Below are 25,166 nucleotides of genomic sequence, written 5' to 3' on the forward strand. Positions count from 1 at the left end.
TAATTTTGAAAGGCTGTAAGGGGAGAGACTGAAGAAGACAAAAAACAAAACAAAACAAAACAAAAGAAACCAGTAACTTTTCTAAATGTGTAAATTTCATTCCCCAAGATGTCTGTTCTGGTACAGCACAGAGAAGCACTGGTCAGCCCAGCACTCTGCAGCTCCGCAGGGCTGCTCCATTGACAGCAGTACTTCAGCTCGCACAGTGCAGGCGGCACAGGTGGCTTGCGTAGGGCAAGTCCAGTAAATCCAGAATCAAAATGGTTTTGTTTGTTTTTAATTTCCTTAATCAGCTTAATTCCTAACAGCAAAGGAAGACGTCAGATTGTTTTGGATGGCAGGATTCCCAAAAACAAAGTTTAATGTCAGCAGTACTGACAGCAGTAATACCCTAGCAGGGATATTAGCCAGGAAGTATTTACTGCCTGAGAAAAGTTTCTGCTTTGAAAAGAGTCAAGCAAATTTCTATCTATAATACCAAGCAGGACTGCATCCTCCTTCAGATTTCACATTTCATAATATGCCAAAGTAAGCTTGGTGCCTTTGTAGGGCAATAGTTAGCCCAAACTTACAAATACTACAGATCTGGAAGGCAGCTCCTTGTAGGAGTGCTCCATCTGGGTTCACTCCTGGAGCCTCACCTCACACATGGGCGTTTATGGCTGCAGGTTTGCAGGGTACTGCTGTCAGCTGCTAAGGAGGGGTTCCACAGAAATTGTCTGCAGAGACATTTAGAGCTTGTCTATATAAACACCGAGGTGTAACAACTATTGTTCTGTACAAACAAATACCATTAAAACGGAGTGAGAGAGTTGGCTCAAAGAGACCTAGAAAAAAAACACCAATATGATGCAAAATATTATTTGGGGGGGAAAAAGAATGCAGAAGGGAATGAGCTGTATTTGTTTCTTTTTACATATAAATCAGATGAGCTCTGACACTCACAGACACAGAAAAAATGCTCTGTTTGGGAAAATGGAAACGTGTCTCCTCTGTAAGCTCCCATTCCTTGGGAAAGCTTCATGTCCTCTGGAGGGGCAGAGCTTCTTGCCAAGAAGGTATTTGGTCATTAATTTTTCAAATGATTGCTGCAGGATATTCATGCAAAGACACAGATATCAACTACTGTGTAGAATATATTTTTAATTGGAAGAAGCCATGCCAGCTGAGCTATAAAACAAGTACAAGATGTTAGATATAATAAGAGAGAAAAGAGACTGAGGGGAAAAGTGAGTCAGGAGAAAAAAAAGAGAAAACAACTTAGTTAAGATAGACTTCCCAGGACTCCTGAGCTAAAGTAATGGCAGAAAAACATAAAAGTTATCATGGCCATCACGAATGCTGTTCAGGGATGCAGGGATCTGGATACCATGGAAATGGCACTGGTAGGCAGTGTTATCTTACACGATTCACATATAAATGAAGATGGTTCCGATTTTGGAGAGGGAATAACACACATCAGAAACTGCAAGGGTTGTTTATGATGTACACATGTGCTGGAAGAGGAACTGAATTTTCCTCTTCTAGCCAAAAAAGCAGTAATCTTCAGCTCCTGACACATACAGATGCTATAGATCCTGATATACAGACACTGCTGACTTCAGTGCCAGCCAAGTGTCACTATTCCAATGCTGACTTTGTAGAAAACAAGTTTGTTTACTCTAAAACAAAATTTGCCCTCCATTTGCTTCTTTCATTTTTCCGGTTGGCTGGGTGGTTTGGAGGTGTCTATTGAGTCCATTGAGCCTCTTCCTCAATTTTTAAAAATTCCCCTGAGATGAGAGGTGGATTTAAAGCAGATGAATTAAGAAGTGATGCCTGCTGGCATTCACAGGAGGCGCCAGGTTTGTCTCTTAACCAAACACAGCTGGAAGAACAGCTGCATCCTTGCTCATCAGCACACCTGCACAACACCTGGCATCTGGATAGGGAGAAATCTCTCATGGTACTGGAGAGAGCATTCTAATAGAGCAATTTTAGGCTTAGATGCTTCTAAGCATTTCAGATAGGATAGTTCTAATTTCTTGCAGCATTGAAGCCAAGGAGACTGCACAGCATTTCTACCTGTTAGGCTTTCTGTAAAAGCCAAAATGTTGAGAGAATTGGGCAGGCAGATGTAACATAAGCCAGAGAACACACATCACACATTTTATCAATCAATGCTGTAAGACTGGTAGAGAAAAATGCAATGTTTTATCAATGACTTCATAGGACGATTTTCTGCTTTCAATGTTCAACGCATCCCTTTTTGTTTATGCATTCACAGCCTTCCTTTTCTCCCTGTATTTTTTGAGCTGCAAGTAATTATTCTAATTGAAAATATGGAAAAGCCAACAAATGCAACAAAAGTATTTTCAGTTTTGAAAACCATCAATAATTACTTTCACTGTGCATTACTTAGATGCCTCATGTTTTTATTTCACTTCTCTGATATTGTTCTCTTCCTACCAATGCAAATTTCACACACTGATTGGCTTCCACAGTATTTTATGCAAAAAAAAAGCAATGCTTTATTGTACTACTTTGGGGGGAGCCACCTGCCAGGTCCTTTCTCCATTAAATACTGAAGCTGCAGTGCTTTAATGGCTGAAGACAATCAAGATTTTTTGCTAAATGTATTAAATAATAAAAAAAAAGAACTACAGAAAAAGAATAATTAAAAATTAGATCACCATATGTAAATTTATTCACTGTAAGTAACAGCTGAAACTCAGGCAGAAGACTGGATGTCAAAGACAAAAATAAAAAGAAAAATAAAAAACATCAAGAGTGTCTCCTTTCTAAATGTACAGGTATCTGTAGGGGCATACACAGAACAAAGTGAGTCTCATAAGAGACCTGCGATCCCACAGGTCTGAGACCAGTTGCAAAACTACACATCATAAATTGAATATATCTTTAAATCAAAATATACTGCTGTACAAACTGTATGGAATGTGCACCTTGTTAGCAGGGCAACTTTCAAAACAATTAACTTGAATGTAGTTTCCTACACTTCACTCTCCCCTTTTTATGAGTAGTGTTGTCCTTACTGCATGACTTCAGCACAGGCCTTCCTGAACTCACTGATGAATGTAGATATCCATCCAAACAGTTCCTGAGAGTCCAGGTCTTGTGGTTCCCCAAATTTTACCTTTAAATTTAAAAGAGAAATATATTTAAGATTGGTATCATCCAAATAAATTAATCCGTGTCCAAGATTGTAACGTAATGAGAAGAGCAGGAGAAAGGCTGAATACATTCATTATCATTATTGATCAATCAGAAAACTTAGAGCTGGACAAAACGTCCATTAAACTGAGATTCGAAACACCTGAAGCAGAAGTGGCCGTGGGAGTTGTAATTAAATTACTGCAGTAACTGGTTCCTGGTTCTCTGCACAAAGCAGCTTCTCTGGCTGGACTGCAGATCTACCACCAAAGAGCAGAAAACACCTACATTGCCAAGGTTGTTTGCAGTTTTTAGATGAACCCATCCATAAAAGAAAAGAAGCACATTAGGGAAATGGTTTCTATCCACTATGGAATCATGGTGGACGTGATAGCAGCAGATTTAAGCCCAAATGCTTTAATTCTTTGGCATTTTGTTTTGCAAACAAAAAATGTCATGTTTACATTATTACAGATATTTTGAAAGAAAAGTTAATCCACAGAGGAGACACCTTTGCCTGTTCTCTTCTTTTTACCAAAAAAAGCTGAAGAGATTGGAAGACTTTCAAAAGCAACTCGAATATTGGCATCATGTTTGCTCTGCTGCAAAACAAGAGGTGAAAGGCAATCATACTACAAAGTTAATTGCTAGGAGAGGGATTTCTGCATTAATTAAAATCACTTCCATGTGTATTTTCCAGTTCTAGGACATAAAAGTAATTTTAGTCTTAAAATTGTTGCTGAGGTTTAATTCAAAAGGTTTGTCGACATTTCCAAAGACCCTCCTTAATGGTATCAATGAGTTAAAGAACATAACTGCATTTAAAACGGTTTTCTAATTGAGCAGAAGACATAGAGAACGTGCTCCAAAGGTTTCCATGAAAGGTTTAAAAAAGATACCTTATGTTGCTGCAAGTTCTTGTCTTGCCTGTAATAGAGAGCTGCCAGATAACCAGGAGGTACAGCTCTCCCAAGGCTGAGCAGCAGTGTAGTTGTATTTCCACAGGGTTTGGACAGCTATCCATCATTACCTGCACAACTAAGATGCTCTTGGGAGCAAACCCTCTGCTGGGAACTTGGAAACTCACATATAATCCAACCACAAAAACTTGCACATTAACCAGCGATACCTGATTAATGGTTTGGCCTGTTGTGTTCCTAATTGCACCTCCTGGGGGCTCCAGTTCTTGATCCTTGGCACACCTCACACTCACCTATGGCGTACTGTCAATTAAACACCAATTAGAGAAGCATTTCCTGGAGCTAACGACCATCCATGAGAAGTTGATAGCCCACAGCTATTCCACAGGCAGTTACCTCCAATTTATTGTTAATTCCATAGAAGCATCACATGCCAAGGTCATTATTGATTTTATAAGCAGAATATGAAATCACAAAGGTAGGCCTGTGGATTTTGTTTCATGAGCAGTGTGATTTCCATGGCTACATGCAGCCCCTTTCCACATCAGATCCCAGGTGAGCAGGGCCGTTCCTTCCTGGCTCTGTTCAGCTGATGGTCTGGGCTTTGATCACCCATCCTGTTTTATATTTGCTTTACATTTGTGCTGCCTCATAAATATACAAAAGGATCTGCCCAGCAAGAGCATTATTTGGAAGAAATAAATCCATTCAAAGTGAGAGAAAATATATGAAATGCCTACCTTCAGAAAGCAAGGGGAAGTGAGTGAAAAAGCAGCTGGGAGAAAACTTGAGATTCTGAACATCTACTTTTTCACATTTGTACTTTTGGACAATCAACACTTTAAAAAGTGAATTATAAATCCTTAAGACTGAAAAAACAATGTCTTTCAAAACATTCTATCCACATCCACATCGTGTGGACAGTATTACTGCAAGGCACATGGGAGCATGGGAACTTCTGCATTTTTCTTCTTTTCTTAAGAAATTTAGATTTCTTTCACTGCATTTTACTATGAGACGTACCAGCACACTGCTATAAAGCTTCTTCATTTCTTCACATCTTTTTGACAGCTGGGATAGATCCCCTTCATATTTCTGAATCAAATCCTGTAATAAAGTAAAAATTCTTAATTTGGCAAAGGAGTGTAATATTAGAGCAGATATCAAATAGTGAAAATAAAAGAATTTAAGTCAAAATTTTCACATCAGAACAATTTCACGCTTCACAGAAGATAAGCACACATCAAGCACATATATTGCCTTGCAAATATGAAGGCATCAAAGACAAAAAACCAAAACCCATCAGGCACTGCCCAGTATTATTTTAAGCAAGGCAGCTACTCACCTGTTCTCACTGAGTGAAAAACAAAGCCTTAAGCTTCCAAAAAAAATAAAACAATTTCTTAATTGCTACTCCTTTGTATCACGTACATTTCAGATGTATATTTATTCAAGAAGCATATTGAGCAACCAGCACGTCCTCAGCTGCTTTCTGCAGTGCTCCCCTGCCCACCTCACTCTGCCATTAGCATGGGCAGAATCATCTTAGGCCAACCTATAATCACAGGTCAGTCTAGCTCCTGGATGCTGTTTCTCCATGCTATTTTCCCTGCTGTCTGAGGGCAGAAGGAGTTGCTACAAATCCATACATGCTCTGAAATTGCTGTTATTCCAAAGCGCTTATTGCAGCAGACTGGGAAGCTATCTGCTCCTCATCCATTCCAGCCTGTGAAGCAAAAGCAAGAGATACAGAAGCTCTGAAAAGGCATTCCCATGCCTCATCAAATGCTGTCAGAGAGAAATAAAAGTCTGCTTTTCCTCAGATGCTCCCAATCCACTTGTCAGGGCAGGATTCAGCACAAACCAAGGAGGCTACTTGTCTTTTATCTCCAGCCCACGATAAGGTTGGGGTAATGTTACCTTTAGTTCTCTGCAGAACTGTGACTCCTGGGGTGTTGCCTTGGTTGTCCTGGGTTTGATAAGACGCCTGTACTGAGTAACATTTTCCAGTTCCTTTTTTAGAACTAACAAAGGAGAAAGAAAATAAGAAATTTCATGAGCGTGCAGTTGTGTCCAAAGGAATGCAAATGTCTTATTTATAAGAGACATAAAAAGTAGGAGACTCTGGATCTATATAATATGTTCATCTAGGAATATTTAATTTCTGTTTTAAAATAGAAATCCTAAAGGAAGCATGGATTTTGTGGGAAAGAAATAGTATGTGATCACCCCACAAGCAACTGCAGAGTAATGAAGAGGTCAATAGTGTGGTTATGCAGCAACTGTAAATCTGATGTTCCTTAGGCTTTAGGAATTAGCTGTGAAAATAACATTCCTCCAACCTACCTTTTTGTACAGAAAATTCAGGCTTCCATTAAAGATAAAGGAACAAAAATTCTCTTTATAACGAATAAGAAATCTCAGATGGCAGAAAGTCCTACAGCAGATTGCCATCATGAGAGCTTTGGCTGTATGGAACGGGAGGAGAGAACACAGCTTTGGATGCAGTGACTCAGTCCTGAACTGACTCAGGCTGCTCATATACACTCTGCATGAGTCCCAGGACATGTCTTGAACAACATGGTTTGAAAGGCTGGATCAAAAGCATTTTGTCCAATCTCTTTCCCTGTCTGCTCTGGAGAACAGTACTTGGAAGATAAGAGAGTGCTCTACAGTGATCCCATCAGAAATCCAGGAGGAAAGAGGACTGTCAGCCTCCTCCAGGTCTCTTAACTCCTCTCCTTTAATAGCTCAGCTCCCAGCACCTACACCATAGCGCCCATGCCTGTTGCACTACTCAACTGTACCAACGTGGTCTCTGGAGAACACGAGTGACTGAAGGTAAACAGTGATTGTATGTACATATATCTAGTTATTTACATATTCCTAAAAACTCAATTGGTATTTCTCGGAACAAAGTAAAATACTGTCTTTGATAGCCTTGAGTTAGATGCCTGTCTGCTTCCCCAAGCCCAACAAAATGGGAACAAGAGTTTTTCAAGCCAAAAGCTGAGAGCAATGGTCATTAAATTATGTTACGAGAAGCTGAAATGGGAATTACTCATCTGTGGTGACATTTGGTCAATGTCCATGCCACATTTTCAAAAGACAGATTTTTATAAATGTTTAACACAATGTAAGTTATTTTTATCCATGCAGGCACCTTCTCTATCAGCTCTCAAAGAGCTCACTTTAAAATCCACTGGCTTTGCTGGTCACCTTACTGTGCTGTTCAAAGTTGTAAATGTCTCCCGAAATCTGTCTTACATTTGAGTGATTTTATTCTGTTCCCTCCTACTGACTTCAGTGGTGAAGGACTCCTTTCTGGAGATGGACTCCAGTTTGGTTCAAAGACATTCTTGAACTTCTCTGCTGAACCGTGCAAAGGTTCCTCCTGCTGCACCGGCTGCTCTGAGACAATCTTACTGCAGTAACTGGGACAGAGTGCTCATATTGCTAACATCTCTAGTTTAAAATAAGCTCTATTTACCACGAGCAGTATATATTTTTTGTATTTCTGAACCACCTGGGCACGCTTTATTATTTCTTTTTTAAAATTCTTCATAGTAAAATGACAGGCTAAATATCACCATAGCAACACCTTACCTCAATATTTGTATATTTACCTCTCTTTACAAACTACAGAAGTACAATGAAAACCTGTTCCAAACGACTGCACAAAGTATGAAAATCTCTCTCTGAGTTTAGAAACCACGTTTACATACCATCAACTTCAGCACTTAGGCCCTTCATGGAAGCTGGAAAGGAAGAGAGATGGAAAAACGTGCCACTAAATATCATTCGCACTTTAAGATGGAAGTTCCAACAGAAGTTGAGGGATTCCATTATTTGGTGGCTTTCTTCCCCTCCCTCCTCTTACCATCAGGAACAGCCTCAAATTCTGTCAGTTCCTGAGAAAATTTCACCAGATCAGGCTCATGTAAGGAGATCTGTTCCACAAGAGCATGAAGCAAGGTGAACGTCCTCTCCTTGCCCCGCAGCAGGGATAACTGCAAATAAAATGGAGCAGTAACTGCCAGACTGAGCTGTTACACTTCTTTAAAAAATTTAGGAGCAGCAGAGATGCTGAGAGCTTCTGGATAGATCTGACAAGAATAGAAAGTGCAGTGAAATCAAATATCTCCTTATCAATCTGCAGTTTCTCAGACATTCTTGATTAAGATCAAACTTTTTGCTTTCATATCCGTTCACCTTCATTGTGTTCTTTTGTGTTTTCTTATTCACACATTCATAATAACTTAAGGTATCCTAAGTGATTGCAACTCATTTTGGTCCTCCAAACAGAGTCATCATTCCTTTCCATGTAAAAGCAGTGTGCTGTGTTCATGAAGGCGGTAAACTTCCTTAATTGAATCTGGGAAGATGTGCTGTGGCAGAAAATGATTTCGTTGGCATTTTTCATTATGATTGATACAGCACTACAACTGTTATTAAAAAAGAAAAAAAAAGGTTGTGTCTCAGAATTGCCACTGGAGTTATAAATCACTCACTCATATATTAAAGTCTCCAGATGGAAAAGATACCTTACCAAAAATATATATATATATACACACACACATACATATAAATAAATAAATAAACAAAATCCTTCTCTTCTACTTACAGACCAGGCATAGATGATGACTGTTCACAGAGCATATCTCTGTCAGGAGAGACAAAAGATCACAGCAGCCACCTCCCTCCCCATCCATTCATCCAGAAGAGCACTGGTGGGGTGGGGGGGTGTCCGAACCATTAAACCAGGCAAAGTTCCCTCCCTCTGCATTTGTTCATTTATTTACACTCTACTTTAGGGACTTAAAATCACATGGGCCCACTTGCTGCAGAAGAGCTTTGCATTAGAGCAGAAAGCAGCACTAAGGAATTACTCCATTGCAGAAAGAATGCTGCAGCTACAGCCTATGGATAATGAAAGTCCCTATGACAGTGCACTGCACGAAGATGTAAAACACTCTGTAAGTCAAGGGCCTGCAGTTCAGATGTCTCTTCCAGCCAGAGGATCTCAATATCGAGGCCGTCAGCATTTTGATGTTCTCTCTCATTAGAAAAACAACACATCCAACACCGCAGTGCCCCCCACCCAGCCAGCACCACTGTCTGAAATGGGGAAATGCATCTTGTTACAGTGCACATTACAGAATACATTATTAAACAGGAGTTTGTTTCTGGTGTAACCAAGAGCAGATGTTAAAATGTTAGCTTCTCATTAAAAATGATTGCCTTTCTCCGCACTCAGGGCAAAACCGAGGTAATGCTAATGGTTAACATACATTGCAATATGATGACTTAATGAAAAGAAAAATATTTACTCACTTTGGCCAACGATGACAATCGAAATCCTTTTGCCTTTTCTTTTCCCGCATTTTCATTTAAATGGTTTCCAATGGCTAGAATGTACTCCAAGACAGCAATAAATTTCTGGCTGGAATGCAGCTGCTTACTTGCTTGGATTTTCTGGTTTATTAGCTGAAACACAAATATGCAAGTAGAACAATGGCACCTGTAATTGTTCTTTGCCATGCTTCATTGTCCCCACCCGAAGCAAGTCACATTGCTACTTTCCCATCCAGCTTCCTCTGGGAAAGGCCAGGGGCTGTCAGGTTCTGTTCCCCAGCAAGCAAAGCTGGTGTTGGCACAGCTGCCTGAGATGGAGGTCAGATCCTCCGTGGCTACCAAACTAGCCCTGCCAAAAGAACTTCAACCTCATCCTTCAAAATGCTTCAGAAGAAAAAGTGTTTTGTTGTTTGAATGCATCAGATTGCTCCAAATGCCAAGCATCGGGGGAAGCAGATAGCCCAAAGCGCAGCATAAGGTTCTCCGTCCTTCACCTCTCTCTTGTTTACACCAGCTGAAGATTAATCAAAATTCTTGGTACATTTTCCCTGCAATCAAATTCAGTATCAACTTTTGCTTTCGCCAGACCGTCACCTCCCTTCTGGGGCAACAGACACAGGAGGTGGATTTATTTCCATCAAAGATATGATCTATTTTTATGAAGTCTATGATCATTATGTTTTAGCCATTTTGCTCTTTACATCTGAAAAGTATCATGAAATCAGGCTGCCTGGGTCATTACACTATTAACTGTTCACATTATGAACAGTGAAATATCTTGCTATAGTGGAAAAAAAAAGATCCCCAGTCACACGGCATTGAAAGGCACACCGAAGCTTCTAATGTTTAATTGACAGATTATGTTAACGAATGATGAAGCTGTCATTACTTACAGGCTCCAGATCTCCCATGCTCACGGGGAGTTCACGTATGGCAAGCAGGAGATCCAACCTCTGGCCTAAGTGGGGGATTTTACACATCTGCACAGAATTGAACAGAGAAGGTATGTTGGGCCAGACACTATTAAAGTCAATGACAAGCATTTCTCATGAGCAAGAACAGTTAAATGTGTACAGTTTTACATCTAGAGATTTTGGAAACGTATTTCAGAGTAACTGGTTTTGGGGGGAGTGGAAGGCATGTTAGTAGGAGATACAAAATGGATTTTACAGATCTCTTTGTACATTTTTATTGTCTCAATTCTTTCTCTGATAAACCTTCTTATAATTATTCTTGGTAAGACTAAATTTCAGTGCCCAAGAACAGTTCTTTGTAGTGATTTATCCAGAAGAGGCTGTTAGAAATAGCATGTAATGTGTTTTAACACTGTGCCTTCCTACCTCCAACATAAACTGATCAACTATATGCAGCTCTGAGGGGCACCCCCTGAACGACTGGTACTTCTCTGCATCCTTTGGTGTTAGCATGTATCTGCAAAACAGCAAACGAAGAGCAGATGTCCTCATCCTTGAACATGCCACAATGCCAAACACTCATCCCACTCCACATGTCAGAACTTCTTCCAGTTCCTTGTATTACATATTGCACATTTGCATGTTATTATTGCACATTGCATTTATTCTTTAGCCAATTGTACTTTATTGATATGTGAGCCAGAGATGCAATAGAAATAATGGTCTGCAGGTAGATCTGTATTTCTGGAAACATTTTTACATGCACAAGGCTTGACAATAAGTCGGTAGTGTTCATCTGCAGATCTACAGACAATTTACAATGCCGTGGAGAAGGTACCTTTACCTTTTGAAGAAGGAAAAACTGTAGCAGAAAGGAATGAATGCTATACTTTCCAAGGAGGTTCATTAATTCTGTGTGTGATACATGTGTGCCTTCATTTCATATATTGGATGAACAACCACCAGACAACCTTTCAGAGGCACCTGGTGACAATGCAGATTTTTACGTAGTTTTGGCTGTGTTCAATCCAGCAATAACACTTTGGAAGAATGAGCAGGGAAGAGCAGGCTGTGTTATGTGTTATGGGGTGGCTTGCTCAAGGCAAGCTGTGCCCAAGCCATTGCACACAATGACATTAACTCTGTACGTTCACATCTGTTCTACTTGTTCTCATTACTAAGTGCAAACACGGTTCTGCAAACTTTAACACTACTGTACCAATGAGGATCAGGGCAGAACTGTGAGGCCAGAACTAAACTCACTCCACAACAAGTAGGCACATCAACAGTTAAAAAATACATATTTGCTTCTTCACTTTCTTTGCCAGTATCACCTTTTTTTTCTGAGATCCCTTTCAGCAAAACACTCAGTTTTCTTATTTTCACCCCATATTTTCATAACAATGCATGCAATGAAATGGCATAGCTATCGCATGCCTGGCAGGGGGACTTAAAAGTGCAATGGAAACCTCTCTGAGCTGCTCCTTTCTTGACTATTCAAACAGATACAAACCAAATTTCACATGCCTCTGAAACGGATTCCTTTCTGCATCATTATTATTTTGGCAGTGGTGGGGTTTTAAACTTCAAGTTTCCAAAATTTAATTTAATTAATTTTAATTGTGGCTTTAAACCTGCAAGCCTCTGTCACTCGGAAGTACTGATAGTCTACAGTGAAGTTTCTGTAACACGTGTTGGGCTTCCTTCTGTGTGCAGCCCTCACATTTTATCTATGGTCAGGATAGACCTGATGTCTCAATAGCATCTTTCTTGAATTTCCTGTTACTTGCAGAACAATTTGCTTTCTCCTAAGAAAAGCATTTGTTGTAAATAAACAACTGAAACCAGAAGATTACCTTCGTAGCGTCGTAATCTGTTCATCTGTAAGTCCACCACTCTCTTCATGTATGATGTACAGCTTTTCTTTCAGCTCCTTTGGTTTTATACGGAAACTTTTAAGAAAAATGCCTTGAGAAAAAAAGATCCTCGTATTACATGGAGGAATCATAGAATCACAAGGTTGGAACGACCTGCAAGATCATCAACTCCTCAATTTCTACTCATTTCTTTAATTTTTTCCCCCAAATTACCATGTCATCTTAAGTTTAAGGCATTTTCTTATGCAAAATAAGGATTTGACATGGAAAAATGGTTCTCACACAGAGAAACAAGCACCCATCAAGTCACAGGAGCTGATGTTTTGATCCCTAAGTCAGTCTTTCACCCACAAGGTTTCAGTTTTGGATTAATGCCCACCTCCCCAAATCTTTTCCTTTGTTAAAGGCAAGGTGTTTTTCTTGTTTCTGTTTCTGGTACATTGTTCTCTGTGTGAGATAACTTAGCTTTTATTTGCTTTCTCTTCTACACCAGGTTTGAACTTAGTGTGTAGATCTTTGCCCAGAGCTCTAATTTTTCTTTTGAGTTTGGACATCCACTCAAATTCTGCAGAGATTTTCTCCAGCCGGCATCTTGGAGCTTCATCTTTTTAGTCATTAGTTTAAGAACTGTGGTTTGCAGCTCTTGCAGGAAGATTAATCAGAGTTCTGAGAATAGGAATAACTTTTGATCTGAGAACTGTCCACGGAAATAAGGACATGTCAAAAATCTCATTGATGGGACTTTAAGGATAAGATTAAGAAATGGACATAGAATGTCTCAGTGAAAGAAGCTGTGAGAGCAGTTGGATCAAAAGGGAGAATGGTGCTATTTGCAAACCAAATGAAAGAAATTTCCTGAAAGAAACTGGAATAATTTTGCAGAGAGAAGTGCTATTACTGGATGCTTTTTATCTGAAACAGGACTTTTGTATCACTCACTTCCTTTTAATCCTTCAAGTCTGGCATTGCAATAATTCCAGCAAGTTACTTCCATTTACAGTTCCCAGTTAAAACTTTCCACAATCTCCAAATTCCTTCTTATCAATATTCATAAAGTTGAAATCAACATGACTTCAAAATGAACACATTTTTTACACATGTAACATTTCTTAAAACAGCACTATGTTATATAGTTTATTTTTTGAAAGCCATCTCTGCACAAAATCAAAGCAGTCATTGAAGACCAGTTACCAAGTTCTTAGAGGCCCTTCCTGTGGCAGAGGGGCCAGAACTCAATGATCCTTGGGGTCCCTTCCAACCCAAGCCATTCTATCATACTATGAGTCTGTCTTTCTACCCCTGCTTCTTTGGTATCTGTTACTTCTCATTAGAGTCACTGAAAGAACTTCACATCACGCCATCAGTAAGAGCAGAACTAGATGCTGAAGTCCCACTTCTAAGAGTGATTTCACAGGTGTCATCATGGTGATAAACGCCAGCCCTAAGACAGCAGCATCACAGCAGGAGGGCACACTCAGACGTTTCACACAGGAAGAGAGATGTGGTATTTCTACTCTGCATCATGAAGGATCACATTTAGAGAACTGAACCAAGGCTGCACTCGCAAATGAGTGGCACTGAGTCAAGCGGTGATTTCGACACAAGATTACCTCTTTTACCCACCAACTGGTAAAAATTATTAATAGAAAATGCATACAAATGGGAGTACACAGTTCTTACTTACTGAAGTTATGTGCAATTTTTCGATCCAACATGATGGGCTGATTCGCTGAAGGTTCATTGCCTGAAAACACTGCCACATCCTGGATCTGGAACTGCTCACAGAGTCTGGATGCATCTATCTTTTTCTTGCCTGGGTCACAAGAACCCCAAATGGATTTTTGAATCTAAGAACATAGGAGTGACAGGGAAAAGAAAAAGCCAGAAGAACAGGGTCACTTTGTTCTATTCCGAACGTACAAAGGGCATTCAGGTCCTTTTCTGGCATAGCTGAATTTTAACTATATGTATAATCCAGGCTACTACTACTACTACTATTATTATTATTAAGCAGTTACTGTTAGTTTCACCCTTACCTTATCACAAGGAACAACATCCCAGTGAAAGGCTTTCGTTCTCTTTGCCAAGGGAGAAAGGCTGCAGGACTGGAAGAATGCAGGTGGGGCTGGTGGCACCTCCACCTTACTTATGGGAACCGGAGTAGATGCTGATGCTGGGGCTACATCTCCCTTCGCAGGCTTTGTCTGTGAGCTTGAAGGCTTGTTCAGACTGATTTTTGCAGCATTCACATCAAAATGGAGGGCCTCCTCTTTCTGTTCATTCAGAGCTACAGTAACATTCTCATAATCAGCTTCAGAGGAGGTGTCTCCTTGGGATTCCTCCTGGGACAGAAAGCCACCCTTGCACAGCTGACAGTACCCTTCTATGAGAGACACCCATTCATTCTGGAGCTTGCCAACATCCTGTGTCCTGTAATTTTGGACAGTAAAGGGTATTCGAAACCTGAAATTGAAGAATGGCTTCTGTAAACACACGGAAGTCTAAATAACATGCTGACTAATACAGCCACAGACATTTCTTAAGCAGAATGATGTTCAGCACCTTTACTTGCCAAAGGAGCCCGGTGCTGCTGATTCTGACCTTTTCAGACAGAGTTAATTGCTTACATATCTGAGGTTACAGAGCTGAAGTTTTGTTATACATTGACTTTACGATGCAGTTATCTCCTAATTCCTCTTCTCCACCTTGGGGGAAGGTGAACAGTGTGTTCAGTCTTACCAAGCTTGCTGCACAAGCTGGTCAGAACCTGCTCACACATCTGTCTAATCAATCAAGCGATGTGGTTCTCCACTGGCTCCTGACAAGATGACTAGATGAGTCTGTGGACATTGTTTCAATGCATTTTCTCAATGTAGTACTCGTGATTCCTCATTAAAATATTTATCAAACCACTACAAGGCTATGGGAGGAGTTACCTATGAAAATCTGATGGTTTTATTTCTTCCCTGCTGTATTTTGTTCCAAGGCACTGAGGTTCTCTGTTGCCTGACATTGTTTTCAATTGTTCTGCTTTATCAAAGTATTAATTACCAACTATACTTACAAATAATTGTGTCCTTTGGTCTGGATGGAGAAGGTACCACATTCATTCTCCTTGCTGACACTCACGTTACCACCTGACAAATGAATTGTGTTCGTCGCAGGGCATGCATTCTTGCTCTCTGCTCCCAGCCCTATGCAATATAAAGTCAGTTCTCCTTCACGTAGTTGTACCAAGTACCTGAAGGGCAGGGAATGAATGTACAGTTCATTTGGTGCTGTCTACTTGTTTATACAATCATTGTCTTTGTTAAGGCCCTTTCTATCATCAGTAAGCCTCCACATTTTTCTATCATATTCCTCCATGAAGAACTGATCCTGCTCCCCCTCATTCCCACATCTCACTGAGTAGAAAGCAGGCACAATACTCTCCACTGAAATATTTCCAGCAGAAGTGACAGTGCCCAAGCATGGGCATTACCTGTTCTAATGCTAAGTTATTACCTGCAGAAGTGGCCAGACCACACACAGTTTCTTTTGCAGCAGAATCTCCTGCTTCAGTCTCTTCTAAGTTTCAGCTCTGCTGTTTATGGCAAAGGCCTCACACTCAGTAAGTGTGGGGCTTTACCATATATGTATTTTATTCTTATTTCAGAATTTGCATTCTTCTTTTCCCTGAGGTTTACTGCATCTCTTTATCATTCTGGCAGTTCCATCAGGCCTTCCTTTCCCTCCGCTCTCTCTAAGGTGTGGCTAGTTGGTTAAGGTTTATATGAGGAATTTAAATGAGTTTCACAGCACCAAAACAATTAAACATACAATATGAATTGCATCTACTCCCACACAAACAGTCAAAGTGATACGAACTGTTAACAGAGCTGGCCATTATATCGACCTCTCCTTCTTGGAAACAGGGACTTAAAGTTCAAACGCGTCTCCAAATGTTTCCACCATTATTTACTTTGCCAAAAAAAGAAAGAGAGGCTAAATACCAAGCGGAAAGCAGCAAGGACTTTGCTTCACGAGATAAATAAAAATCAGTTGTTCTTTGTTAATGAACTTACTAACTGTTGAAAGGTGACAAATCCCGTGACGCACTTGGAGGCAGTGCACACAAGACGTACAGCAGTAGCCTTTTAAAAACAATTAAATCATTATATGTGAACTGTGAATTTTTTTGTTTTTTTTTGGTAATAATTGCTCTGTGCAGATAATTACAAGGCCTTTTTTTTTTTTTAATTAGTTTTTTTTCCGGATGTGCTTTTTTTTCCTCCTCTCACTTGACAGTGTGAGCCATGTCAGACCACGGACAAACAGAGCAACTGTATTAGAAGGTGGCTGAGAAGAAGATATGGTTCATACTTCACCCATTCAGAGGACATAAAAGCGTTCTGCTGCAAATCCAGCACTCCTTCATGCACCACATCATACTCTGTAGCTCTCTCCAAGCAGGGCTCCCCTGGCCTCCTGCATGAGTTACTCTGCATCACTCTGCTCAACAGGTACATTATCTGTAGAACAGGAGGCAGAGAGAGTGTGTTTTCCATATTAACTCCCTCGAATCAGACATTAGCAGGTGGGTTTTTCTATTATAAAAATGATAGACAGTGTTATAACAAGCACCCAAATAGGCAAAATTCATTTATGTAGAATAAATAGGTATTTCTATGATGCTGAGCTGCTTAACTGCAAGTCGTTGTTTTGCCCTCAGCCCTATCAGTGCAAGGAGAACACATCTTGCTCTGGAGAGGCTCCTGTGAAACACAGTTTTACTTCTTGAACTTGTGTACAAAGCAATCTAAGGCAATCTAGACTGTTAAGCTCAGTGCCAGCCCAAGGGGTACCTGACTGATTTATTGTGGAATCTGGAATGAACCCAGCAGAAAAGTGAAAGCCTGCCTATGTCTGAAAGTTGCATGGATAAAAGCGAGTATGAATTTAAAGCACTCTGTGCCTTATCTGTGCACTTATAAGGCACTTATACAGTGCCTTATCTGAGTGCTACTGCTATGGAATAAGTGCACTTTTTAAGACCTTCTGCTAGATTTAATCTATTTTGAAAATTAATCTGATCAACAATAAGGTGCCATTCATCTGGAATGCAAGTTCCTGCCTGTGTTGAGCTCTGAGCTTCCCAAAGGACAAATCCCCCAGCAAAAAACTTCTTACAAGTGGGTTACATCAGCAGCTTGGGCACAAACTCTTTCATGTATTTAAGAGCCCTGACCAGAACCGTGCAGCTGACTTCAGTTCTTCAGCAGTGGGATGAAATGAACTCCAAGAGTTGCTCACCTCCAAGCACAGGCAACACCTGCACTTGGTGCAGAAGGCTGATGTTCATTTCACCCCTTCGTTTTCTCCAGTCTCAATTGAACTTAATTACACAAATTACTTGGAACATTTAAAGGAGTTGAAACCTCAAAATGAAACTTCTCAGAAAACATCAATTAAAATTCAACTGTGTATGGATCAGTTCTGTTTCCTCAATTTACTGCAGTCTCAAACCCACTGCAGCCAAAGTGTTGAAAAAAATGCATCCGTTTTCATCCCGCATCCTGGGCTGGCTGTACATCTGCAGTTTCAATGGCTAAACTTTATCCTGAGCTCACATTTCCTTTGTTCTATGTACCACCATCTATAGAATAAAGACATGCTACTTCTTTGATTGCACAATGCACAACACAATTCCCATTAATGTCTGGATCCTGCCAGGTGCTAGCATAATATTAGCTGTTATTTATAGCAATCTATCTCTGGCAGTGTAAAAACCTTACCTTCCTTTTGTCATCAAGAGACACTGCTTCCAGCTCATAGTCTTGTCTCCCATGAAACACAATGCTGAAACGTCTTCTTTCAGCATCTTCACAGGATTTGACTTGTGAGAAAGGGAACTGCTTCTTAATAATTCCTTTTTCAATGTTAAAAATTGTCTTTGTGTTGAAATCAATCTGGAATAGAAAGTTCTCATTACTTGATTCCATTGCTTCTCTTCACTGGAAAGAAAAGAGGTCATCCCAAGTATTATCACACAAGGGCATGCAAGCCATGGACTAGCCCAGCATACATAGCTGTTTTGCCAATGATTAGAATAAAAAATGGCATTGCCTCACCGAGATAATGTACTGTATTTCTTCTATTTACAAAACAGATACTCACTGTAACTGTGTTTCCCTATTTCATTTGATGAATATACAGTTCATCACTTTGAACTATTTATTTTTAAATTCTCCTTGCCTTATTAACCCCAGGGCAAAAGCTTCCCGACCGGTAGCATCTGAGCAGAGACTCACTTACTGACCCATTCAATGATGTGAAGGTGCTTATTTTTGTAACAACAGCTTCTGTGTCGAGCTGTTGTTACAAAAGCTGGCAAACAGGGCAATCTTTGGAGATTACCTTCTGACACAAACATTACTGTTATGAGATCTGATCTAACAAGATTTTTGCCTGTGCTTCTGTACATACACATGCATTCAGAGTTAGAACAATATTATTAGCCAATAAAGTGGGGGTTTTTTTTGCTGCCACAGCTATAACAATTAAAAATTGGTTGTTTAAATAAGATTATCATCACTCCATTGTGCAGCTTTGTTGATACAGATCCAGTATCTTTTCTGTGTGGTCATCTCTGCTGAGCAGAAACAGCTCTGTGCATCAATAAGATGTGACCATTATCTCTGTGCTTTGCACCAGCACATCTGGCCTACAGAGGAGAAATTCAGATCTTGCCCAGGTCAGACATTTACCTGTGGTCATGAATAATTTCCAGTATCTTTCATTCACATCATGCAGACCATGCTAACCCAATGCTAGTGCCTTGTCCTCATTTCCATTATCAATGGAAACCTCCAAAGCAGCACCATGCTCGTTGTTATCTCTGACTTTTCAAGGCTGCTGGTTAACTAAAGGACTGCAATTAAACTACTCCAAGTTTCCAAAACACCACGCTCCATGGCTATTATAGCTTCCTCCAGTTTTCCATCAGCTTACATCTAACCAAGTCATCTTCTAGCTCTGAACATTTGTAGATATTGCAAGAAATAATATTATGCTTTCAGAGCTGAGATGTAGTAAAAAAAAACACCACCATTTAGCACATTCATGTGAAGGTACATAATGTCAAAATAAACAAAAAGAAGAAGAAAGGAGCTCACAGGACAGAGCAACGAGAGATGAAATGCACAGTCTGCCAAATGAAACTTTCCCTGTAAAAATGCTTTACCATGCTTCACACAGCCTCAGTGAAGCAATAAAACAGAAAGTCTGCTTGTCAGAACCGTGGAAAGATAGTCATCAACACAGTAAAACTAAAAATCCTGATAGCAGAGTCAGTCAATAAGGTATTCACCTTCCCAGGTGTGTTTGCATTTGAGCAAACAGCCAGACCAGGGAATGCAGCGCTCCCCACACAGCCCAACTTGTCAGCTCTGAAAACTGCAGTCCTCTCTCCATACACCAGGGGGGTACGGATTTAGGATCAAAACTGCATGTTTCCTTAAAAGCCCTATCAGAACCTTTAAATGCAGACCCGAAGATCCTCCTTTTGCTAGTCTTGTCACATAACCCTGCTAGAAGAGAAGGGTGTAATTTGTGAAGTACGCGTACTATGCAGTCTGTGATGAGCAAATATCTACACCAAATTAAGTGCTATTTTAAAATTAAATCCTTTACACGATGCTTTGCATCTTCAACTGGAATGAAGTTAAGTGGATGACTGCACTGAAGTCGATGAACCCTCTCCAGTTCCCACCTGCAGAGGCCCTGGTGCAGGAGCACAAGATGGATGGCATCTTTTGGAGATATTTCTCCAGAAGTATGAATTATTTGCATTACCTGCAAAATTCGTTTCTGCCACCGATAGTGTTTGTATTTGTAGATACTGTAGTTAAACAGCGAGCCGGTTAGCAAATCCTGTGAGTCCTGAAAAAGCAGAACAGAAATCAGCACGAGGTCCATACTCGATTATTTTTGTCCACTCAAATACAATCATGTTGTCAGGTGAAATCTCCCTCAGTGAGCATTGCTCAAAGCAGGCTTTGTAGAAGTGCTCCACGTGGAGACTGATGGAAGCATCCTCCTGGTCTGATTTCACAAACACAAATACCCACAGCTCCTGCTGAACTAATGAAGACATCACAGATTTGGGTAAAAAATAAAAGAGAGAGCAGAGAAGAGGAAGATGAAGAAGAAAAGAGTGCATGCAGTTGCACTAGGGACATTTCCAAATACATGACTATAAGCCATTTATTGGATGCAGTAGCAAAGAAAGGCAGTCTGTGATTTAAAGAAACTTATTTACATGCCCTCAGATGTGGTGCACTGAAATGGCAGATCTTTGTTCCCTGCCGTTGTGTGAGGGTTACCCAGTTTGCTATCTGATCCCTTGCACTAGCTGTATAGTTTGCTTGGATGGGGACTACAATTCTAATCTTCAGGAAAACACAATGACAAGAGGGCTATGAGTCAGACACATAAAACTGCATTTATTTCTTATAATTAATCATCACAAAAACATCAAAGCAGCAGACATAGAAAAGGAACCCTTCCTCTTCTTATCCTGAGAAGATATGCCCACATAGTTCTACACCACTGAGCTTAACGTTTTTGTTGCCTTTTTGTAAAATGCAGCCACTTCTTCATCTGTATTTGGTTTTGCTTCTCTTTCTACTTCTTTCCAGCCAAGAAGTTAAAGAGCAGTTTAGAAATTTCCAAAAATTTCAAAAATCACTGAATTTATCTCAAAATCACCACTAATTTCTACTGTGCAAAAAAATCCTAAGATTTGACTCCTTGCAGGAGATGATCCCATAGGAGGGTGGCTCAGAAACACGGGCTAGAAAAGGAAATAATGAAAAGTTCTGCAAAGAGTTCTCAGCTGACCCTTCTGTGGTGTGATGATGGAGGGAGATTGCAACCAGAGAGATGCTGGACTGAGAATAAGTAGAGAAACAGAAGGCTGATTTATTAATGTACAGAACTATAATTCAGGGGATAATAAAGCTCCTGTGGACACATCTGGTGTAGATCCAAACTATTTCATCCACGTAATGACATGAATGCACCCACAGCACCTACAAAAGACATCCACAGGATAGAACACAGCTAACCTGACTTCAGCAGCAGATTTTAGCCAGACACATTTGGTCATAAACTGCAGTGTTTGCACAAAGGGAGACTGCAGCTTTGCAAGCAGGACAGACATGCTCCTAACATTCATCCAGGCTTTCCAGAACATGCTTGTACATCTGAATGGCTTACAAAATAAATATAAGAGTGACCTTACCTTATCGGTGTACACTTCTTTCTGTGCCAAATGCAAAGCTCCTTCAATGCTCACTTCTTTGTTTTTCACCATGTTCATGATTTTGAGGATTTTTTCCTGGCTTAACTGGAAAAAAGTCGATCAGATGTATTTAGAGACTGTTTTCATTTGGCTGTTGAGGACACAGACTGCTTGTGATAGTCACAGCTGCACCATCTGCCATAAAGTTACAATTTCGCTCGTGCTTTACATCCACAACCTACCCAGTAAATATAATCTTCCTTTGAAACCTAGTGAGAATCCACAAAATACCAAATACCCAGAGGCCTTTACGATTTTAGAGGATGGGTGGTAATATCTGGAGACAAAACTGCCAGGAGGAAATCTGAGTTAGAAAATGTGGGAAGAAGTGAAAACATCAATTTTGCATGCTTGCCAGTGTCTCACTGTCCTTAGCATAAAGGACTGTACGCAAAGAACACAAAATCAGACCATTAGAAATTCTAATTAGAAATTAGAAAGATGAAAAGAGGAGAAATTGATATCTACTACCAGGTACAGCCATCACATGAACTTATCTAAATACATTAACAAGCAGATGTTATGCTTCCCCTTTCTTTCTGAAGCAAGAACAGGGAAAAGGTCTTCCCTGCCCTCCTCCTGCCAGGATGAGGGGATGACTGAAATGGAGGCAGCTCTGTGGCACACAGCCCTGCCTGTCCTACACTTTGCCTCTATCTAGAGCTCCTCAAGCACAGAGCTCTCTGCCTCAGCCTTGGAGCCAAACAAGGTCCTCTGCACCCACCCAGGTACTGCCACAAGTCTGGTGGGTGATGTAAAAACCACCACTGCCATCAGTGACTCATCAGTCCACGTGCTGCTCTCTTTTTCCCAGCTGCACCACAACAAACACAGTTCAACTTACCCGATTTCCAGCACGTGAACCTGTTTCTGATCAATCTGAATGATTTTACAGCCTACAGATAAAACCAGGAGTCAAGGAGAAATATTTTGTTTTTAAAGCCTCGGAATTTTCACTGCTAATATCAAGGTAACTTATGGCATAGCTCCTGGCAGCAAATTGCAACGTGAACAGTTAGGAAAGCCAAAAAGCAGTTTGTTAATTCCTTCGTACATGCTGAGGGACACAAGGTTTCTACAATTATCTCCACATTCTGTATCTGAATTTTAACAGGCCATCTATTTGCTCCACACCTACACTGTATATGATTAAATCTTAACAAGATGTTTCCCTATTGGACAGGCTCTGTGTAAGCTAACAAGAATGTGGATATATGTGAATTGGAAAATATAGTTTCCTTAGGGCTAAATTCTGCCAGCTTCAAAGTGCAAGATCCTATTTATACAGGACTGCAATTCCTGGCAGGAAGGTGAATGGTATTTTCTGCCACCATTGGATTCTTTTGCAAGATAAAGCATTCAAAGACTTTGCATCACAATGAAAATGATAACACAAAGAGAACATCATAGCCCTGTGTCAAAAAAGACACAATCAGGTTCAACTAAACAAGAGAAGAATTCACCTCCTTCACTTCAGCACACAAGTACTGTAATGGAGGAGCACAGTTTTCACCTGAATTTCACTGTGATGCTCAACAACACAACGTATTGTGTGTATCTTTGGGAATGCTTCCTAAGAAGGACAAAAACACACAGCAATTTCAGTTTCCAAGCCGTCCTCTGGCAAGTAGGCTCCATTCTGCAGTGCACTGGGCACTGGGCACTTCAAGGCCCATCTTTCTGGCAAATATTCTATCCTGGACTAAGGAACCTTGCCATAACACGTCCCAAACACTGACATTCTCTCATGATGTCACTGTTTCTGCTTTGTGTTGTTGAAAATTCTCAAAAGGTTTTTCTTAGCACGTACAATTTGCTGAAATAAGCGCATTCTTAGCTCTACAAAATATTCATCTCTTCGTTCTGCTGCCGTTCACCAAGGTCTCCTTCACACTAGGATGAAGTTCTGCTTAACATCTTTTAATTTTGTTAATAATACATGAAGATAAATGCTTGCAAAAGTGAAGCAAGTCCTTTTGCATATAGCAGATTCAGGAAGGTGGGTTATTCAGTGTGACTGCTGGCAGTTAATGCACTCCCCAGAGAGCTCACAAAGCACAGTGGTTGGTACAGGCTATTTTCAACAGGACCTTGTGGTTTCACTGTCTCTGTTAGCTCCCTCTGCACATCTGTAAGTGATGGGGGGCAGCGGGGGGGACATCAAAAGATGACAGAGGTAAAAATAAAGGAGGCACATTTCAGCTTATGAGATCAGTCAGAATTGCTTGTCAGAGATCTGCCTGGCCTGCTCAGGGTTTTGGCAGCCACGTGTTAGCGCGGTATTTTACGTGTGGAGAGACTCGAGCAACAGATCCTGACCTTTACGGCTCTGTGCCTGCAGGGCTTTTCTTTCAGCTCATCGCAATTTTTATAATGCTCATTTTTGTGTTCATTTTCGATGGTTTTTTTTTTTTCTGTTGCAAAGAAATAAGTTTTGTCAAATTATCCACCAAAATGCCACCAAGTCAGATCGTGTTGTATTGCCTAATAGAAGGTGACTGGTGCAACCAAACAGAACGCTTTTATGCGAGGTTAGACTGAAAAAAACAAGGCTAAGAAAAGGAAAATTACTTCGTTGTCATAAAACATTCACGTTAAGGAAATACCTGAGATTGCACTGACAATATATTCTTTTGCCTGCCAGGTTAAAGAAGTTTGTTTAATATAGATTAAATTTTCATCACTCACCCAAAATTCAGTTTGGCCACTCAGCTGCTTCGAAAGAAAAATCAGTGCCCACAATTGCAGGAAGAGTGTGGGGCTCCAGGAATTGTTTGCACACCCATTACTCTGCAGGGTCAAGTGTTCATATTTTTGGCCCAGATACAGTATAAAATGTGTTCAGTGGCAAGATAAGAGATTTCTGGCTTATTCTTGGGCAGCTGCCCCTGCAGTACTTAACTGACCCCTTCTGGGGCTTACTGCCACTCCTCACCTCAGGGAGGCCCTAAGGGGAACGTGCTGCCGGTAGTCTGAATGCCACAGCATATATTTGTGTAAAGACTTCAGAAAGGTCTCCAAATCTCCCGAGCATCAGCCGAGAAAGTGGGGTTAAAGCCACGCGGTGAGGAGTCATTTACAGCTCATTGAACAGATCTGCAGAAGTCGTGCAGAGCATAGGAAACTCAGGCATAGGACAAGCTGATACCCTGCTGTGCACATACACACCTCCCCCAGCTGACCAGAGGGCCACTATGACTCCTGAGCAGCCAGCAGAGACCCCTGGACGCCTGTAGGTGGCAATTCAGCACATCGTAAGACCTACCTTTTTTCTCTGTTACCTATAGAGGAATGTGTGCTATGTGATTTTTGCTCAGCTTACTCTTATTCCATGGACCATACTACCTGAATCTCAATGATATGACAGTAGTAATCTAAGGAATTGCAGGAAGACTCAAACACCCATGGAGATGCGATGCTGTCAATCAGCTACATACACAAAGGACTTAGTGAGACCTTATTGTGGGTTTACTTAGGTGGAGGTCACACCTAACATGCACTGAGCTCTATCACTTCCCGTGACAGCACAGCCAAGTCATGCAGAAATCCTGCTCTCTGTACAAACAAGGAGATGTTTCCATTCTAACCCAGTGAAGCTTTTCATTGC

General features: G+C 40.6%; 1 protein-coding gene across 3 annotated transcripts in view; it reads right to left on the minus strand.

Moving 5' to 3' along the window:
- Nucleotides 1-1,118: 1,118 nt before the first annotated feature.
- Nucleotides 1,119-25,166, minus strand: part of LOC125701170 (formin-F-like) — a 40,793-nt gene continuing 16,745 nt past the window's right edge. For 2 of the 3 annotated variants that reach the window (XM_048962809.1, XM_048962807.1), the window contains exons 2-17: nt 21,500-21,604; nt 20,050-20,136; nt 17,991-18,164; nt 16,579-16,727; nt 15,281-15,457; nt 14,253-14,679; nt 13,901-14,063; nt 12,196-12,307; nt 10,766-10,856; nt 10,319-10,405; nt 9,405-9,557; nt 7,951-8,080; nt 7,796-7,828; nt 5,991-6,094; nt 5,094-5,177; nt 1,119-3,133 (exon numbers count right to left, since the gene is read on the minus strand). In XM_048962809.1, coding sequence (XP_048818766.1) covers nt 3,029-3,133; nt 5,094-5,177; nt 5,991-6,094; nt 7,796-7,828; nt 7,951-8,080; nt 9,405-9,557; nt 10,319-10,405; nt 10,766-10,856; nt 12,196-12,307; nt 13,901-14,063; nt 14,253-14,679; nt 15,281-15,457; nt 16,579-16,727; nt 17,991-18,164; nt 20,050-20,136; nt 21,500-21,577 — 2,154 coding nt within the window. In that variant the 5' untranslated portion in view covers nt 21,578-21,604 and the 3' untranslated portion in view covers nt 1,119-3,028. Of the gene's footprint in view, nt 3,134-4,279; nt 4,374-5,093; nt 5,178-5,990; nt 6,095-7,795; nt 7,829-7,950; nt 8,081-9,404; nt 9,558-10,318; nt 10,406-10,765; nt 10,857-12,195; nt 12,308-13,900; nt 14,064-14,252; nt 14,680-15,280; nt 15,458-16,578; nt 16,728-17,990; nt 18,165-20,049; nt 20,137-21,499; nt 21,605-25,166 lie in introns of all 3 variants that reach the window. The other variant, XM_048962808.1, reaches the window with a different exon arrangement.

The sequence above is a fragment of the Lagopus muta genome, chromosome 16 (assembly GCF_023343835.1).
Source record: "Lagopus muta isolate bLagMut1 chromosome 16, bLagMut1 primary, whole genome shotgun sequence".
In the NCBI taxonomy this organism is placed as follows: domain Eukaryota; kingdom Metazoa; phylum Chordata; class Aves; order Galliformes; family Phasianidae; genus Lagopus; species Lagopus muta.